This window comes from Corvus moneduloides, chromosome 2 (assembly GCF_009650955.1).
Source record: "Corvus moneduloides isolate bCorMon1 chromosome 2, bCorMon1.pri, whole genome shotgun sequence".
Taxonomy (NCBI): Eukaryota; Metazoa; Chordata; class Aves; order Passeriformes; family Corvidae; genus Corvus; species Corvus moneduloides.
In genome coordinates this window covers 28,993,098-29,011,536 of record NC_045477.1, presented here as the reverse complement: position 1 = coordinate 29,011,536, position 18,439 = coordinate 28,993,098, and the positions used below count along the sequence as shown (strand labels likewise).

General features: G+C 54.0%; 2 protein-coding genes across 2 annotated transcripts; both read right to left on the bottom strand.

Annotated features, from left to right (window-relative positions):
• Positions 1 to 1,816: 1,816 nt before the first annotated feature.
• Positions 1,817 to 11,377, bottom strand: ENO2 (enolase 2). Its single transcript, XM_032098799.1, has 12 exons — positions 11,203 to 11,377; positions 8,257 to 8,348; positions 7,237 to 7,332; positions 6,898 to 6,956; positions 5,836 to 5,905; positions 5,537 to 5,670; positions 4,608 to 4,830; positions 3,959 to 4,156; positions 3,629 to 3,830; positions 3,319 to 3,427; positions 3,123 to 3,181; positions 1,817 to 2,786 (listed from the first exon to the last, which is right to left on the bottom strand). The coding sequence occupies exons 2-12, from the start codon at positions 8,339 to 8,341 to the stop codon at positions 2,717 to 2,719; spliced, it is 1,305 nt and encodes a 434-aa protein (XP_031954690.1). The 5' UTR covers positions 8,342 to 8,348; positions 11,203 to 11,377; the 3' UTR covers positions 1,817 to 2,716.
• Positions 11,378 to 11,537: 160 nt separating this feature from the next.
• On the bottom strand, positions 11,538 to 18,425 carry LRRC23 (leucine rich repeat containing 23). The gene is made up of 7 exons (XM_032098800.1): positions 17,413 to 18,425; positions 17,224 to 17,336; positions 16,111 to 16,364; positions 15,890 to 16,020; positions 13,027 to 13,163; positions 12,212 to 12,434; positions 11,538 to 11,927 (listed from the first exon to the last, which is right to left on the bottom strand). Exons 1-7 carry the CDS (start codon positions 17,758 to 17,760, stop codon positions 11,865 to 11,867), a joined length of 1,269 nt encoding a protein of 422 aa, XP_031954691.1. The 5' UTR covers positions 17,761 to 18,425; the 3' UTR covers positions 11,538 to 11,864.
• Positions 18,426 to 18,439: the final 14 nt, after the last annotated feature.

Sequence of the window (18,439 nt, the reverse complement as noted above, 5' to 3'; positions counted from 1 at the left end):
CTTAGGATGTGCTGGCTCAGGACAAGTATTTGCAGTGGCCCAAGCAAACATGCCAGCATCACGTACTCCTTCTGTACATCGTGCCAACAGTGATGAACTCTTTTGATTTAGAAAAGGCACCAAGGTGAGGTACTGCTGTGGCGGGATGTGTCCCCATTCCCTCAGGGCTTTCACGATGTGTTCGTAAGCCCTCAGGGCTTTCACACACCTTCCCTGACACAGGGACGTGATAATGCCTCAGCGGCAGAAACCCTTCCCTGACAAATTCTTCCCACAGTGCAGGCAACGCCAACTACCTCGGGCACTTAATTGCCTTCCTTGTACAGAAGAAGACAAATGGGAGGGGCGGGGGGGGGGGGGGGGGGGGGAAGGGGAGATGCTCTTGGGAATATGAAAGGTAACAAAGTTTTATTTTTCAAAAAAAAACTGCCCCGATTGCTAAGCAGTAGCCATACTGTTCACAAAATCCCAGTATCTAAAACAAAGGAGCAGTGAGGTGTACAACAGGAAAAGACAGCCCACTGCCTGTACCCAAAATGCACATTCCTTCAGGAAAACAGCGCCGTCACGCACACAACCGCTTTTGCGGGAGACGTGACTGTGGGGAAGGGCTGGGGGAGCCCACAGGACCCCGCGGGGTGCCGGGTGCCGCCGAGGGGGACGCGGAGGCGGGGGAAGATGGAGCAGAGCCTTCCCGGACTACAGCTCCCAGAGAGCACGGGCGAGAGCCGGCCTGCAGCCGGGGCACAAGCTATTCCCTGCCACTGAGATGTGTGTTGTGTGCACTGGTGATGCCCTGGAAGCCAATCCTGTCTCTACCCTCGCATTCTCCCTCCCACCCGCTTCTCAGTTCTGGGCATGTGTGCCAAAGTCTTTGTCTTCCTTTCTTGGACTTAGTCCTTAATCTGTGCTATTTAGTAAAGGATCAGCAGTGAAATGCCAGTGTTTTAAAGTTTTGTTGTTGGATTTTAGAGTCTGCGTTAGGATATAGTCAAGGGGGCTTGCGACTTACTGAGAAACCTCAGTCTTTACCCTTGTCGTTGCTCATCACAAATGACAAGAGTTAAGCAAGGGTCTGGAAACCTGTAGGGAAGTGGGGCAGGAGCTGAGTGTGCCCAAGAACACAGTAGGGCTACTGACTTGAACATAATGGTGGGCAAGGTAGTTTTATCATTTATTCTCCAGTTGGATTTCTCACAGTAGCACCTCCAGCCTCCCTCCTTCCTTGGAGTCAGTCCAGAACAAAGCTGTTTGTTGAGCAAGTGCTGGGGTTTGCTGGCACCCAGCCTGCTGGGGCACCGGCTGGAGCACGGGCGGCTTTCCCCAAATACTGCTGAGTTGCCCCTGTGAAACCAGATGGAACTGAGAGAGACTAACACCCCACCTACGCCTCTAGTCACTGCTCTACTAGCCCCTTTTGGGGGAGGACAATCAGCTTTTTCCCTCTCAAAGACTTGCCATTGCAGTCTACCATCACTTGAGTCCAGTGGACTGGGGGCCCACCCTGAGGTCTTTACATCAGTGGAAGGCACGATTAAAATCCCTGCACAGCAGCTACAACATAGTTTGGTGGAGACGACAGGGGCAAGTCATCCCACATGCCTTCCCTCTGGTGTTTCCCAGCTGGCCGTCAGAGCAGTCTGGCTGTGGGACAAAGCTGTGAAAGCAGATGAGGGTAGCTGGGCCTTTTCTTCCCCTTGCCAGTCCCCTCTGCTTTGTTACCTTTCTGTGTGAGCATCTCCTGCTCTGATGGCAAAACGTCCCCATTTCCCAAACACTGGCATCTAGAGATAAACATCAGGCCAAGTCAGGCAACTCAGGTGTGAAATACATTTTAATAGAGTTTAGGGATCTGTAGTTTGTCTGTTGCTCAGCTGAGCAGGGGCTGTCCAGAAGGTGAAGCAGACATTGTGGGCGGAGGGGAGGGTGAAGGGGTGCAAGAGGGAAGGGAACAGAGAGAAAAAGGTCACAAGAAGCAAATGAGAGCATGGGTTTGTTCACGGATGTGCTTTAATATATTGCCCCACAGTACTATGTGCTGAGCCAGAGACTGACAGCACACACACACACGCACACACACGCACACCCGGTGTGGGACAGCAGTGCACTTCAACGCTAAGCTGCCGGCAAGCACAGCCCAACACAGCACAGCCCAACACGACACTGCCGGGGCGGAGGCGAGGGACGCGCGGGTCCCACCGGGGCTCGGTGCAGACACACGCCTGGGGCACAGGGACGCCGTAGGCCAGGACACGTACACACACCTACACACATGCACAACGAGAGCGAGCCGCTGGCAACACTCGGCTGGACACAGCTACGGGAGCGGCAGTGTCCGAGCACACCGGCCGACGCACAGATGGTCACCGCACATGCTTCGGCGTACGAGGGAACACACCGGGCAGATGCTCCCGTGGTCTGACACGTGAGCAGAGGGGCCCAGGCGTGGCCCTGCACAAACAACAGAGACACACAATGCCTAGATCCAGGAATGCTTATGACCTCACAGCAAGGGACAGGGTGTAGGCCGCTCTCTCATCCTTCACCTGGGTACATCTAGCCGGGGACACCTGAACTCGAGGGGTTTCGAGGTGAGAGGAAACCAGGTGACAGAGTGGGGAGAAAGAGCAAAAAAGGGAGCAGTGGAAGGAAAGGGGGGTTCAGAGTCTGTGAGGTGGGAAAGAGCAGCAGGGTGGCTGTGCCCTGGGGACAATGTTCAAAGAACACTTGGGTTGCGAAAGTTGTGTCCAGCGAAGCGTGCTTCATCGCCAAGCTCTTCCTCAATCCTGCAGGAGAGAGACAGCACACATCAGGCCCTTGTAGTGAGGGAGCATTGGAGGCACCAGGGCACCGGAGAGGCAGCTCATCAGCAGGAAGCTGACGTGTGCCCGAGGAGCTCAGCTCCTGCCAGCTGCTGTGCCTGCAGGGCTGCAGCCTCATACCAAGGAGGAGGAAAAGGGTCTGCCCCAGCAGCCTCCCTGGGATCCTACTGTCATCTCTGTGCCTTGTCTTTATAGCATTTCACCCACGAGTCCCGTCTACCCTTGGGCTTTCAGCTTCTCCCACCCAATTAGTCACTCCCCCGTTCTCTCTTCTGCATTCCCATCCCTGGAGCCCCTTACCTCATGAGCTGGTTGTATTTAGCCAGGCGTTCAGACCTGCAGGGAGCACCCGTCTTTATCTGTAAAGCATTCCCCAAAGCAAACACTGTAAGACACTGTTATGATTTGTACCAGTTTCCCATGGCAGAGCAGAGGATTCTGTTTTGACACCCCTTTGCTTTCCTCCAGGCCTGTGCATGGCCTGGGGTTCACCTACCTGCCCAGTGCACAGTCCTACAACCAGATCAGCAATGAAGGTATCTTCAGTCTCCCCAGATCGGTGGCTCACCATCACACCCCATCCATTCTCCTGGGCCAACTTGCAGCTGCAGGAAGTGAGAAATGCAGTCAGTAGCTCCTACTCCTATAGCCACCACGTGCACAGGGTAAGATCCAGGGACCCTGTGCTCCCACTCCCAGCATCCTACACTCTTGTAGAGACACAAGGCTATTGACCCAGTGCATAGTGTGACACCTTGCTGTGGTTCATCATTCACAGGACAACAAGGGCAGTGGGCTGGACTTACGCTTGGATGGCCTCTGTGACAGATCCAATCTGGTTGACTTTGAGCAGGAGGCAGTTGCAGGCTTTCTCCTCAACAGCTCGCTCGATGCGCTTGGGGTTCGTCACTGTCAGGTCATCTCCCACTATCTGAATCCCCACATTAGCAGTGAACTTAGACCAGGCCTCCCAGTCATCTTGGTCAAAGGGATCCTCAATGGAGACCACTGAAAGGACAACAGAAGAGACACGAGTCAAAGCTGCCTCCCTTCCCACTCCAAAAACACGGAGCGTTTGTGCCTGGTCAGTGCGCAGCCCCAGTGCTGGTTCCCTACTGCCCTGCACAGCAGCTCACCTGGGTAATCACGTACAAAGCTTTGGTAGAGGTCGCCCAGCTCATCTCCAGAAATGTAGCGGCTTGGGTCATCTGGGGACTTGAAGTCCAGGTCGTATTTGCCATCACGGTAGAACTCGGAGGCTGCCACATCCATACCAATGACAATCTTGTCCGTGTAGCCTGCCTTGTCAATAGCTTCCTTGAGCAGCTCCAGAGCTGAGAGGAGAATTGCAGTCAGGAGAGTCAGCCCATGCAGAGAGCTCTGCCTTTTGGTGGGATCCTCCCCTGGAGAGGTCCCTAGAGCCACTAAGAGTCTGGTGGTATGATGGAGAGGTAGAAGGGAGCCCAGAGCGCAACAGAAACATGCCAAGGAGCTGTAGAGGCTCTGTCCAAAAGGACAAGGAGGAATTAAAATGCAATCCCACAGCTCAAAGACAAGTTTGTGGAAGGCCTCGTAAAAGTGTGCACATGCATAAAAGGTTTGTATGGAGAGGCTGTGACAGATCGAGGCCACCCCAAAGAGAAAGAGCTTAGAAACACTCCCTAATACAGGAGGTCAGTGACACTGAGGCATCATCTTTTGAATCAGTCTGGGGAATGCTGCGAGCTGAGCATAGGAACCCATAGCATTCCAGGCAGGCGTATCCCATCTCTGTAGGGCTCTCACCTTCGCTATTTTCCAGGATGTTGGGGGCAAAGCCTCCCTCATCACCCACATTGGTAGCATCTTTGCCATACTTCTCCTTGATGACGCTCTTGAGGTTGTGATAGACTTCAGCCCCGATGCGCATGGCATCGCGGAAGCTTTCGGCTCCCACGGGCAGGATCATGAACTCCTGCATGGCCAGTTTGTTGCCTGCGTGGGAACCTCCATTGATCACGTTGAAAGCCTGGAAGAGTCCATAAGAGAGTCAGAGCTGAACCGGTCTTGGCACCCCTTAGAGGTGGCTCTCAGATGTGTCACCATGCCCATTCGTGCCACATCCCACAGGGTAACATAAGCACATTAGCTACAACCATCAGACCAAAGGCACATAAGCCTGGAGTCTTCCTTCCCGTAGTGGCTCAAAGCAGATGGTTGGAGAGGATTTTCCCACCTGTTTCCCTCTCAGAGATCTCCTGAGCTATGTGTGTTTATCTATGCTGTGTTAACCTGTACGTGTTTATCAACAATGCTGTAAGTCTCTCTTCCAGGACCTTTTTTCTTGACCCTGAGAAAATTTTAGCATCCACAACATCCTTTGTGAAGGAGTTTCTCAAGGCAGCTTCCCCTGGTGTGAAGACCCATATGCCCTTGTTCTGAACTGTGCTCCAGAGGGTTTGCATGATGCTCTCTGGTTCCTGTGCTAAGAATGAGATCCTCAATCAGCCCCCCACCACAACCTCTGCTGTATCCTCCTCAGGTTCCTTTCTTCCAATTGAAACTTGACAAATCTCAGGCCTTGGTTTGCTTCCCTGACAAGTGCAGTGCACTCAGCTGATGTTTCAGTCCCATATCCCTTCCTTATCTACCTCCTAACACCTTTGAAATTTCTTTTGGAAATACCACTCTTTTGGACTTTCTGAAGGCAGATGTCAAGGACAGAGGAGTCTTACTGGCACAGGAAGGATGAGGTCAGAGTTGCCGGCCAGGTCAGCGATGTGCCGGTACAGGGGCACATCCTTCTCCGCAGCTCCCGCCTTGCACACGGCCAGCGAAACTCCCAGGATAGCGTTGGCACCAAACTTGGCTGTGGGCAAAGGAGGAGATCAACATTTCAGGTGGAAATATCCTGCCCAGTGGGTGCCCTTGCCAGCTCAGGCTTGGGCTCACCACAGCTCCGACAGTGCCCCCTGCTCTAGCCCTGCAGCCTCCCACGCTCATAACTTCCCAGCCAAAAAGAGGGAGGAATTACATTTGTTCTCTGTGCCATCCATCTCAAGCATCAGATTGTCTATCTTCTCTTGATCCACAACAGAGAGGCCCTGCAAGAAAGAAATAGCTCCTGAGAAGGGGATGATTGGAATAGCTGCTGGCTCTGGTGTGCGGGAAAGCAGGTGTTGATGGAGAAGCTGGGGGGTACAAGGACCTTTTCAGCTTGTGGAGGAACATATACACACAAAGCTCTGGAAACTGCTGCCTTGGTATTTAGTCAGGTTAGGTAACCACGATGGTGTTGCTGCAGTGCAGTGTAGATATACCCACGGTGGAGCCCTGCAGCCCAGGCAAGGCCACGCTTTACTGGGGACACAGGACTCCCTTGGGGAATTACCCAGCCTTTTGGCAGCTTCCAGGGAGCTTTGTGGTGCTGTGGCCACACAGAAGCTAGGCAGAACAACAGAACATGTTCAGCCTCAAGCAAGCGAATGTAGACTGGATGGAGCCATCCCCATGAGGGAGGTGGAGAGCAAGATTAGACCCAACACAGGCAGCCCTCCACCAGGTTGGGTATTTTTCAGGGGTGGAGAGAACTGGGCTCTCGGCCAGAGCCAACCATGGCTACATGGTGTGTAATATGTGGCTTCAGCTCAGCTCTCCTCAAAGCAGGCTCCAGGTCTTCAGGTGTAAACAGGCTGCAGATGTGACACCACTGCTCTGCAAGGCTGTGCCAGACCCTGCACGATACAACCATTGCTCACCACACCAGGATGAGGCCACAGGCATGTGGATGTGATTCAGTGCTTGAGGGGGAGCACAGCTGAAAGAGGGAGTGAGCTCTACAGGGAGCACCCGGGGGGACTAGTTAGACTGCACAGATGCTGCGGTAGACCAGGAAGCGTTAAATCCTTTCCTCCCAGAGAAAAGATTGCTGTGGACACACACAGGCATGGAGGGCAGGAGGGGTGTGCCCAGGTTCACAGAGAGCATCGCTATGTCTGTCAACCCAGTGAGATGAAGAGAGGCAGAGACAGAGATCAGGGGACAGAGATGGACCAGAGTAAGCGCTGGACAAGGGAGAACAAAGAGAAATCCTTACAGAGCCCACGAGAGCTGGGGCGACAGTGCTGTTGATATGATCCACGGCCTGCAGGACCCCTAAAGAAGGGAAGAGGCAGAGAAAGAAAGAGAGAGAGAGACAGAGAGTGAGGCAGAGAGGAGTGGAAAGAGGGAGGGACGGATAGAGAGACTGAGAGAGGGAGACAGCAAGGGAAGATCGAGGCCTGATCTTTCACTTTACACTAGGTCTGTGCCTCTGTGGTCTCGCTGAGGGCAGTGGGACACATCCGTGTCACACTGATGGATGGGCAGTACCCTCCAGCAGAGCCCCACACACAGGCAGCCCCGAGGATGAGCTGTGGAGCAGGCATCTCCCCACCTTTTCCAAGGAAACGTGACTTGTCATTGTCTCGCAGCTCCAGCGCTTCATAGATACCAGTGGACGCTCCACTGGGGACGGCTGCACGAAACATGCCTGGGAAACAGCAAAACGAGGTGTGAGACAAGCAGAGGGTGAAGAGGAAAAACCCTCATGCACCTGCTTCTGCCCTGCTTTCACAGGGAAGGATGCAGCAGCTGCTTGTGCAAATGGATGGCCCCACTGGCTGGCTGCTCGTGGCTGGTCTTCTCAGAGGTGGAGCACCTCAGTGGCAGAAATAAATGCACCCAGGGCTTCCAGACTGAAGAACCTGGATGTCAGGCACCCAGAGATTTGCACTGATCCCAGAACTGTGTATGACGAGTGGAAGTCAGGTTCCTCAGCCCTCCTCCTGGTTCCAGAGGCAGCCTGACTCAAAGCCACCCTCAGCTTCCTCCCCCTCAGACTGAGGTTTCTGCCTCACTGAAGAAGGAAGACAATGGTTGGATGCCTGCTCTGGCCTCTCACTGCTCCTCGTCCCTCAGCCCAAGTAGTTTTGGGCCCAGTGCAAATGCAGCTCTTCCAGTTGAGACCCATGCATGGACACACCTGCACAGAGATCTCAGGGACAGAGCTTTACCCCTACCATGAGCACGGCCATGGATGTGCTACCAAACTTCCACTGTGCCCCAGGACTAAAAGCACAGCTGCAGCAGGGGGATGATGAGAAGGTGCATAAATATTTATGATAAAAAAACCTTCCATCCCTGCTACGAGCAGGTGCATGGCTCAGGTCACATACAGGACAGCCAGCTGTCTTGTCGTGATTTGCCTGGCACATGTGCAGAGCTGCTGAGCACAGGCACAAGCAGAGCCATGAGCAGAGCTTTGGTCTCTGCCTCTTCCCCTGGCTTGCTGTCTGCTGGGGGTTCACCAGTGAGGACCCTCCATGCTCTCGGCATGCCAGGCTGCTGCACAGCACCAGCTCTGCTGCGGTGGGCAGGGCTTTCCCTCCGTCTTTCATCATCCTCAGCCTCATACCTTTGTGTGTGTACAGGTCCACCTCAACAGTGGGGTTCCCACGGGAGTCCAGGATCTCGCGGGCATGGATCCTCTCGACTGCCATGGTGAGTCTGTGGAGAGAAGAGGACAGGATATGTTCAGCTCTGAGAGGCTCCAGGATGTGGTGCTCACCCCTACTATGTCTAGACTGACAGAGAGAAGGAAATTAAAGGAAAAGTGAGCTTAGAAATTTGGGCTAAAACTATTTGCCCCAGGAAATTTAGAAATTCACCCAGACTACAGGAATCTACAAACATTTTCCCAGGAACTGGCTATCTATTTGAATTTACTCTGTCCCTCTGCTGCAGATGACAAACTGGGAGCTCTCTCTGCCTCTCTCCCTGCGTCACGGCAGAGCACCCAATATGAGCCTGGATGGCAGGGATGGGGAGGGTGCCATGGGCAGCAGACAGGGAGGGATCAGCTGGCGCAGCGGGGAGGTGCCCCTGGCTCTGGCGTCAAGGACGGGGCACCAGCTCCTGGCATCTCCTGTCCCCTTGCCGGGAGGCGAGGACAGCGCCTGCCAGGCCAGACAGCAAGCGGCTGCTGCGTCCCTGTGCAGGGAGCAGGGAGCCAGCCGAGCGTGATGGGCAGAGCAGGGGGGCAGCCAGCCAGTGGGGACCCCCAGCCCCTCTCCAGCCCACGGCGGGGGAGCCATCCCAGCCTGACTGTCCCAGACCCCAGCCATGTCCCCCTGTCGAGTGCCTGCTCAGCCTGTGTGTCCCCCGTGAGCTGCAGGGTCAGGCTGTGCCAGGGCAGTAGGAGCGTGGAGCCTGGCAGCCCAAGGAACCATCTTGCTGGAGGCCACAGTCACTCAGATGTGGCAAAGAGGGCTCTGAAGAGAGCGGGAACCTGGCCCAGCTGCCAACCCTTACCCTTCCCTCTGCTCCTGAAGGGGAAGCAGATGAGACTGGGCTGGATCTCTGTTGGATGAGGAGGGTGAGGAAGCCTAGTATTTTGAGGCACCTGAAGTAGAAAACATGCTGGTGGGTGATGATGGCTGTTTGAAAGAGCTTCTCTTGCTGCAGTTTGCTCTCTAGGGGTTCCAAACCAGCTCATTCCTTCCATGCCACCTTCTCATTCCCCCGGCTGCGGGTCTGTGCAGTGCCAGGGTGCTGCAGTAAGGTGTGTCCCCCCATACTCCCAACACTGCCAGGTTTTCCTCCCCTGGCTCCCACAGATGATTCCCTCAACCCTGAGCAGGGCTGGCAGAGGCCGGGGTAGTCACAGAGCCCCAGCCAGGACCTCCCCGTGGTGTGTGTGAGCAGGGCTACAGCCAGCACAGGGGCAGGGGGGGGAATGAGCTTGAAGCAGCACATCACAGCACTGAGGGGAGCTGAGGAGCAGGATGGGGAAGCCAGAGTCAGCGCTTGACCCCACTGCCCAGGGTGGGTGGAAATCACAGGGCTGTGAGGAAATCCTGCTGCTGCTCTGAACTTTCAGCCAGAGCTTCTCGTGTGGGGAGTTTCAGGCAGCGACTCCAGGGTTCTCTGGAGCCTGCACAGGGCCCTCCACCATGTCCATCTGGGCTGGGATCCCCCATCAGCCGCTTTGGCAGTGCTCCTGACACCATCTGGCACACGCCACAGGAACTTCCTCCAGAGTCGTGCCGGCGCAGCCAGCCGTGAGCTTCCTTTTGCAGCAGTGTCCTGGCCATGCCTCAACAGCCCCCACTGGGTAGAGAGGGACAGGACCCCGCTTAAAGCCATCTTTGACAGCAGAGCCCTGCCAGATGCTGTGCCTCTCTGCTTATGTGGTCACGTTGCCCCATGTCACATCCCTGTGGCCACATCCACCTGCCCTTCTTGGAGCCAGCTCCGAGGAAGCCAAATGACAAGCCCAAATCCAGCCTTGCCTGCCCCACCCCATCACTTGCATGATCTCCTCTCCCTTGTAGGCCTTTAAACCCTTTTCTCCACTTGTGTTGCTGCCCCATGTCCCCTGTGTTTGCTCTCTTTTGAACAGAACCACCCTGAAATCCCTGACATCAGCTGCACTGTCCTGAAAGGAGGTCAGAGGCGGATAAGCTGGGATAAGGGATTGGGATGGAGCCATAGCTGGGAAGCCACAGACCACATCCAGGAAGAGAGAGGAGGCTGTGCAGCCCCCCGTGAACAGGGGCTGGGCAGCATACGCTGCTGCAGTGCCTTCCTGTGGAGCTGGCGCTGGCAGCAATTCCCTGTCCCCGCCAGGCCAGCACGGTGAAGACCTTTCCTCCAAGGCACCGCCACCAGTCCCGTGTGTGCTGCGATTCCCCCGGGCTGGGCACTGCTCCCAGGAAGCCCGCACTGCTGCAGTGTCGTGACTGATGCAGCTATTGCTTGCCTGACTGTCAGCTCCTCTCCCCGCTCTCCCCCTCCCCTGTGGTGTGGGGCTGTGCAAATAGGAAAACATCCCCTCTCCTCCCTCCCCCTCCCTGAGCGCCCGTGTTTATGTCAACACCTCGGGAGACCGGGGGGGCTGGTCCGCTTTGAGGCTGGATCCTTTCCCCGGCGGTGCCCAGGCTGAGCGTTGCCTTCTCCCCACTAGCACCCCTCCCCCCGGGAAAGCTCCATCCCGCAGCACCTCCCGACAGTGCCCTTGGGAGCACCACCTATCTTCGTTGGTTGCCCCCGCTCCTGCAATTCCCTGGGTTCACGTCTGAAATGATGACTGCCGGGAGGGGAAAGGGCGGGGGGGTGGGGGGGCTTGGGAAGGAGGGAGTACCTGAAATTAAAATACGAAAGAAAAGTCAGAAGGATGGGGGTGAGGAGAGAGAGGTGGGAGGAGCAGGGGGAGGAAGTGAGGGGAGTTTAGTTGTTAATGCCGCTCACCGTGGTCCTTCTCCGCAGGGACCCCAAAGTGCGTGTGGGGTGTGGAGGGCACAAGGTGGGCACCAGAAACATGCATGCGGTGAGGGGGTGCTGGCCGTGGGGAGACACTTACCTTCCTAGGGCAGGGGTGGACGAGAGATTGAGAAAGTGCTGGTAGAAAGGAGAGAGGACGAAGCTGAGGAGGGATGCAGGACCTCAAGGGGAGATGATGTGTCCTCTAAGCCAACGGTGGCGGCAGCAGCAGGATGGAGACGCCCCTGATAGGGCCGGGACAGCAGCATGTGACCCAGAGCTGCGATGAGTCAGGATTTAGCAAAGCTTTGCAAACAGCACGTAGGGGATGGAGAGAGAGAGAGAGAGGCAGGCAGCAAGGGATAGACGTAGACAGATGAGGGTGAGAGAGCCAGGGAATAGGAGTGGGTGTGCAGGATAAACAATTCCAGTCACTCCAGGCTCATTAATTACTTTTATTCAAATCAGAAAATCTTGCAGGATTTTTGGGAGTCATAAATCCGAACCACAGAACCTGTAACTCTCCCCTTTCCCCTCTCAGGCCTACAGAGAATAGAACATATCAGTGCAGTGACTGCAAAAACACTGCAGTGCCTCAGGGCAGCTTCCAGGACCAGGGTGGGTAGCACTCCTTGTTTCTCCAGAGTAAAATGAGGTGAAGCTGGTACCTACAGCTCTTACTTTCCCAGCCTCACATATGGGGAAAGGCATCTCCACATCCTGACAGCCTCTGGGAACAGGTGTTAAAAACGGGTCACTCAGTCACTCAAGAAATTCTTCCATGTCCGGAAGAGTCGCATCATCCCTGAGAGATCCTTCCATTTCCTGAAGTAGGGAAGAGGAAGAAGTTAATGACTCCATGCTCGATGTCTCTTCCCCTTTCACTGCCCTCTTCTGCTAGTGGGGTCAGGAATGGCAGCAGGGTTGCATGCTGGCCACCACAACCAGGCTGAAAAGCCTGGCCTCTTTTTCAGGCCCTTGTGCTCTTAAGACTGACATCGCTCACCCTTCTCCTCACGTAATACACTGGAGGAGAAGCTTTATCAGCATGTTTGATCCTTTTTCTTTCTCTTCACCTCCTTCTCATCCCCACGTCGTGTTGCTCTCACCTTTTTTTTTTCCAGCCTTGTCCGACGGATTTGCTCTGCCTCTTCCCGCTCATCTTCCTCAATGAATTCCTTGTCGAGGCGTTGCAGCTGTGGCAGCCGGGACAGGACCTCCAGCCGGTAATCGGGTTCTTCAGCGCATGGATTGTCCATCAGCACCAGTGCCTGCAGCATGGGGAGAACCTGCAGTTTTTCCACCTCCTGAAAGCTTCTGATCCCATTGCTCCTGAAGAAAAGGAAGCACAGAGAGCAGGGGAAGGAGACCCATGCAAGTAGTGAAATCCCTTTGGAACAGTAAGTGGACAAGACAGACAAAGCAAAACTTAGCAGCATGAGGGACCATAGACCTTAGACCATAGATCTGTCACCTAAGATCCAGATCTGTCTGCAGCTCCCCAGACTGAGGGACAAAAAGGACATCTCCTCTGGATTCCTCTGTGCTCAGACGGTCCATTGAACCGTGTGACATCACCATGGTCCCGCATGGCAAACGCCAAGAACTAAAAGGCATTTGCAGGCAGAACACAGAGAACACGCTTCGAGGGATCCAACTGACTTATGGCAAGGAATGAAAAGCCTGGGGTGGGCTATGAGAATGACTAGAGAGGCAGATATTTTCTGAGAAGCCCAGGAAAGGCCCTGGCTGTTACAATGCCTAGACAGCTGCTGAGCACCAGTCAAGGATGGTAATATCAACCCATCCCTACCAGGTAGGTCTTCAACTTCCAAAAAAAACCCCAGAAAATTCTAAAGATCTAAATGGGAGTGCAGTCTGTTGAAGGGATCTCTGTTCCCAACACAGAGCAGGGAGGACCCACCGTAGATTGAGGTACTGCAGGCACTTCATGCTATCAGAGAATCCATCCAGGGCCTCAAGCTTGTTGTCACGCAGGTGCAGAGTCTCCAGCTGCTCTAACTCCTCAAGGCCTTCAAGGCTGCAAATGTTGTTCTGGGCCTGAGCACCAGGGAGGCAGGAAGAGAGAAGGAAAAAGGGGACACACAGGAGAGGGAACAGCAGTTATTTCTGGCCATTAAAGCTCTTTCTACCCTTCAGACTCCCTGCCACTCATAACACAGCCTTCTCTGAAGCTAGATCAGATAGTTCAGGGTCTAAGGGTTCTAAGGATTCAGATTTAAGGACCAAAAGTTTGCTGGAAAAGTGTTTCATGGAGCATCATTGGTGTCTGAGACAAAACCACCACAAGTGAATACTCCACTGCCAGCACAGCACCCCTTTCAATGGAAGTGCCAAATCTGGGCCTCAGAGAGCAACAGCATGGAGGGGAAAGCACACTTGAACCTAAAATGTGTGTGTTTAAAGGATGAGTAACCAGCCCCTCTCAGTCCAGGTATCCTCCAGTAGCTGCCTCTCTTATGGGGGAAATCTATGACCAAGAAGTCCCTTCTACCCCTCTGGGCTGTGCCTTCAGGAAGTTTAAAATTCCCCATCGCTGAATTTCATTCACTTCACTGGGATGTGGGTTAACGAAGCAGGGAAATACCGAAGCTCTGAATTTCAGGTCTAGTTTCACAGCAGGATTTCGGCTGGAAAAGACCACTAGAGGTCTCCTGCCCAAGCGAGGGCTCCCCGCAGTGCCAGCACCTAGGCTCTGCTCTGTCAGGCTGCTCACCGCCTTGTGCGGCCAAGTTTGGAGTGTCCCTGGTAGTTATCGCCTCCCCGCCACGTTCTCCAGCCTGGAGCTGAGCAGGGCTTCCCTTGCCGATGTGGCTCGGGGCTGCAGTCGCTAAGGATGCTGAGACCTGAATGAAAAACGGGGTGAGAGGTGCTGTTGTGCTCTCTCCCTCAGAGGTACCCAAGCAATGATGTGGGCAATACCTGAGGCTAAAAAAGGGGCACAGGCTGAACTGGTGGGATAGGAGAACATTTTAGGACTGAGTCATTCAGGAGAAGAACATTTTGTAGAAAAGGAGGATTTTAATAGAAAACTGGACAAAGGAGAATCTGGACCAGCTGGGCCAGGTAAAAGGAGTAACACCAGGACAAAAAGAGGAAAGTTGTGTATTTAGTGAAGGCCATGTGAGCAGATTTAGCAGTCAGGAAGGATTAGGACATTGTACCTCAGAGAAAATCGTGAGCTGGTGTGGGTGGGGAGCTCATTGATCGCTGGTTTATAAAAGGAATAGTAACCTCCCATCACTCTCACTTTCTTCGTCACTTCAGTGTGAATAGTTTTACCAGCTCTGGCCCTGCAAGCACTAGCAGGACAACGCAGAATGGATATTTTTCAGACTTGTTTCATTTATCCCCTAAATCAAACAACATTCTGTCTGACATCCCATCACCCTCCCTTAGATACCAGCTCCTCACCCAGATATGATGCCCCTGTTCCTTAGGGAAAGTTACCATATGTTGCCCGTGATTTCCTCTCCCCTTCCTGCACACTCCACCTTTCTCTAGTTAGCCTTTGCCACCACTCCTGCACCACAACCAGGAGCTAACATAGCCCTCCTGTGACCTTCAAAGTGATGCAAGTGCCACACGGTACACAGCCAGCTTGTAGTCTTCCTGCTAGTACATACCACTTTTTACATACTAAATTTCATCTGCAGCTATGTCATACATTAACCAAATGTGGTTCAATTCCTTAAATTGAACCTTTTGTCTTGAGCCCTGTCCTTGAGGTATCAGCTGCACCTACCCAAGGCTGAAGTAAAACCAAAGTCTTGGCACAGAAACCAAAGCATTACTGGGAGAGATTTCCCTGCAAAATGATTTAATGAGCAGGTGGACATGGGAGACAAATTCAAGCCCCAAAGATTCTTGAGAGTCAGTTGTTCTAGTTTTAATAATCACCCCTTGCAATTTTCCCATTTCACATGGGCAGGTCAGAAACCCCTCAGTCATGCCAGGAACCTTTCCTCAATAGAGATGCCCTGTTTGCTTCCCCTCAGTAACTCACTAAGTTATGGGTATGCTTTGAAATGCTGTTTTGTATCTAGTGACTTATCCACTTCATCCATTCTTGGAGCATCTCTAGAAATGAAATCCCAGTTTTCCACCGGAAAATTACAGGCAATCTCAGCTAGCAATCTCCTCAGTGTTTTCTGCCAGGGAATCTTGATGAAAAGAAGCCACATAATTTTTCAAAGCCTTTCTCATATTTAATTGCTTTTCAAGAGGTAGTGACTCAGGACATCTGTTTAGTCTTCGCAAGCTGTAGCATAGTGTGATGCATGGGGCTAAGCCATACATACTCTCTTCACTTGCATCTCTCGGAGTAAATGCTTCCTTGAAGCAATTGTTTATGGTATTAAGAAACTGCTTCTCCTATCTTAGTTGCACTGCATATTGAATCAACTTCTTTTTTGGCAGCTGTAGGTGTGAATCATATAATTGTGCTGGCTTTAAACCAGTACTTGATTAGGCTCATCAGAGAGGAGAAAGAGGCATCGCCTCCCTTTGTGACCCAAAGAGCAGAGCTGTTGCTTTGCCCAGCGACCTCCAGTGGTCCCAGAGCACACGGAATACAAGCTTGCCTAACAGTGCCTGAAGGGGAAACTGCCCTCCTTGAAGGAGGCTGTGAGGGAAGAACCCGATGCACTGAACATCGACTCCTCTGTGATTTGAGGTTCGTGGCCACTCCCGTTGTGCTATCTGGGCTGCAGGTGCCGGGCTCTGCAGCAGCTCTGTTCCACTCCCCAGGATGGCTGATCCATTACCAGATAGAGCTTCTTGAGCTTGGAAACACCGAGCCCTGCTGTGGTCTTTATACTGTTTCCTCGCAGCTCCAGGACTTGCAGGCTGGACAACTGGTCATGACTCAGGCCCAGCACTGTCTGGATTTTATTTTCTGAGTGCCAGAGGAGAAGAAACAACAAAGTTAGTCCCACCTTTCAAAGAGAGTGTCCCCACAAGAATGAAGAGAGGTGGTCTGTATCACCTTTCAGGCTGAGGTTGGCTAGGAGGGGGTGAGCAATGCCCTCCAAATCCTTGATGTGGTTGCGATCGAAGCTGATGACCTGGAGGTAGGGCAGCTCCTGCATGCTGGCACTGGTGAGCAGATTCCCATCCACCTTCAGCCAAAGCAGCTGGGTTAGGCTGCTCAGTGGGGACAAATCTTGCAGCTTGTTCTTTGACAAATCCACATACCGCAGGTGAATGAAGCGTTTGAGGAGGCTGATGTCTGTCAGGCCCCTGAGGGAGGGAGAATGTGAATAAAATACCTCTCATATTTCCCCACTAGCAGCTTTTGGGTTGCTCCTTGCCACTCCTGTAGGGAGAGCAACCTTCCCTCCCACTTCCCTGCTGTCCTAGAAAGCCTTGCTGAGAGAAGGAAGGAAAAGGTGATAGGGACAGGCCAGTCTGTAAACAAGGATGAATGGTAAGATTGGACCTGCTTTCCTGGCAGAGGGAGTACTTATTCCCACTGAATTGTATCTCTCAGGACAGGGCACAACCAGAGCAAAAGGTAAGTGTTGGGGAGGGGGTCTGTTAGCCAGTAGTGTCAACACCAAGGACTGTGTGGAAGGACTTTCCTAGTGGAAAAAATGGTAATTGAGATACCCTGTGAGGCTGCTGAAAGAAACAGTCCTACTGGGGCTTTTGTTAGGTCCGGGGTTATGCAGGTGTGCTGGGGAGACTGAGGCTCCAAGGTCAAATGTCCCAAGGTCATTGTGGCACTGTATTTACAGCTGCCTGCCTTAAAAGTTAGCAGTTAGCAGGACAGATGTCAATGGACATTTCTTGAAGTGCCTGTAGGGAGGTCACTCTGTTCAGGTCCCCCTGTGAGAACACAGTCCAGAGCGATGGGCAGGCTGCCCTCAGCCTTGGGGGACACTGATGTTCCCAGTGGTGCGTCTGGCCGCGGTGGAGGCAGTGCCCAGCCCAGGGCTGAGGATAGACAGGCTATGCTGAGGCACAGACTGGAATCCAGGCGGTCAGACAGCAGGGCCTGGATACGCTCCTACCCCACGTGGCCGGTCACCAGCTTGCGCCACAGCAGCTCCATGGCCACGGAGAAAGGGGCTTCTGCCGCGTCAGGCATTGCACTCACTTGTCTTTGGCTTCAAACTTCACATAGGCGTGGGCCAGCCCGTCGCCGGTCTTACTGAGGAGAGAGAGGCCCTCCTTGACGACTTCCTCCGTCAGGGGACGAGGACCCGGCTCCTGGGAGAGAAGGAGAGAGCACAACGCCAGCGCTGGCGCAACCGCAGCCAGGCGGTGCTGAGGGCCTCCCCCTCACCTCTTCTTCTTCCTCCTCCCTCTCCTCATCCTCCTCCTTCTCCTCCTCCCCTTCCAGCTCCTCGTCCTCCATCCTCCCGGGGCAGGCCGCGCTTGCCGCTTCCCGCGGCGGCAGCTCGCCCAGGCCCGGCCGCTGCCATGGGAACGGGGGCGGGCGCGGAGCCACGGCCGGGGCGGGCCCGCCGCTGTCCCCGCAGCGCTTCCCCGCGGCCCGGAGAGCTCCGAGCGTCACCACAAGCGCTCTGCGATGCCACTCCACCTTCTCAGCTGGGTGACATCTGCATTTGTTAGCGTATCCAGAGAACCGAAGGATTATTTCGGTGGGAAGGGACCTGTGTGCGCGCCCCATCTCAAAACGGGGCCAGTTCAAAGTCAGGCTGGGCTGCACAGGGTGGTGGTCAGTCGGGCGGTGAATGCTTAATTAACCCCTAATTTACCCTCTGGTAAATGTTTAGTTAACATGTTGAGCAGGATCAGCCTTGGGCTCTGCATGAAGCCTCCCCGAACACGACCACCTGGATGCCAGGAAGGGGTTTTTGGGGCACACTGCTCCAGCCCTCTCCTCCAGGCTGTGGAGCCGGGAAAGGCTGAGGCTGCCCGTGCCCAGCCGATGCCAACAGCACCGGGTGTTTACCAGCTGGGAAGGCTACTCAGAGCTGACAGTCACCAGTGATCTGCAGTTAATGCAAAGTCCAAGGCTCTGCTGCCTTTCCCTCCAGTGCACTTTGCTCCTTTGTAGTGCCTGGGTAACATTAGTGTTAGATAAGCTGGTCCAAGCAGAGCTGGACACACAACCATCAGCCATCACCCCTCCTGCAAAGCATCCCTGTGCTCATGGCTGCACAGCAAGCTGCCATCTGTGTCCCCTGCCTTGTCCTGCTGGACTCCCCGGTGCTGACCTCTTCTCCTGTGCTACACATCTGAATTCACTCCCTGCTCATTATCACACAACCACAGAATGGTTTGGACTGGAAGGAACCTCAAAGATCATCTCCTTTCAACCCCCTGCCATCCCCCACTAGATCAGG

Excerpts from the sequence above, each read along its gene's own strand:
- LRRC23 (XM_032098800.1), bottom strand. The coding sequence starts at position 17,760 with ATGGGGCGCGCACACAGGTCCCTTCCCACCGAAATAATCCTTCGGTTC. Across the intron at positions 17,337-17,412 it reads GGGAGGAGGAAGAAGAAGAG|GAGCCGGGTCCTCGTCCCCT; the intron begins GTGAGGGGGAGG and ends CTTCTCTCCCAG. Across the intron at positions 13,164-15,889 it reads AGCTCAAGAAGCTCTATCTG|GCCCAGAACAACATTTGCAG; the intron begins GTAATGGATCAG and ends CCTGGTGCTCAG.
- ENO2 (XM_032098799.1), bottom strand. The coding sequence starts at position 8,341 with ATGGCAGTCGAGAGGATCCATGCCCGCGAGATCCTGGACTCCCGTGGG. Across the intron at positions 5,906-6,897 it reads CCCCAGCTCTCGTGGGCTCT|GGCCTCTCTGTTGTGGATCA; the intron begins GTAAGGATTTCT and ends TCTTTCTTGCAG. Across the intron at positions 3,831-3,958 it reads CTTTGTACGTGATTACCCAG|TGGTCTCCATTGAGGATCCC; the intron begins GTGAGCTGCTGT and ends TTGTCCTTTCAG.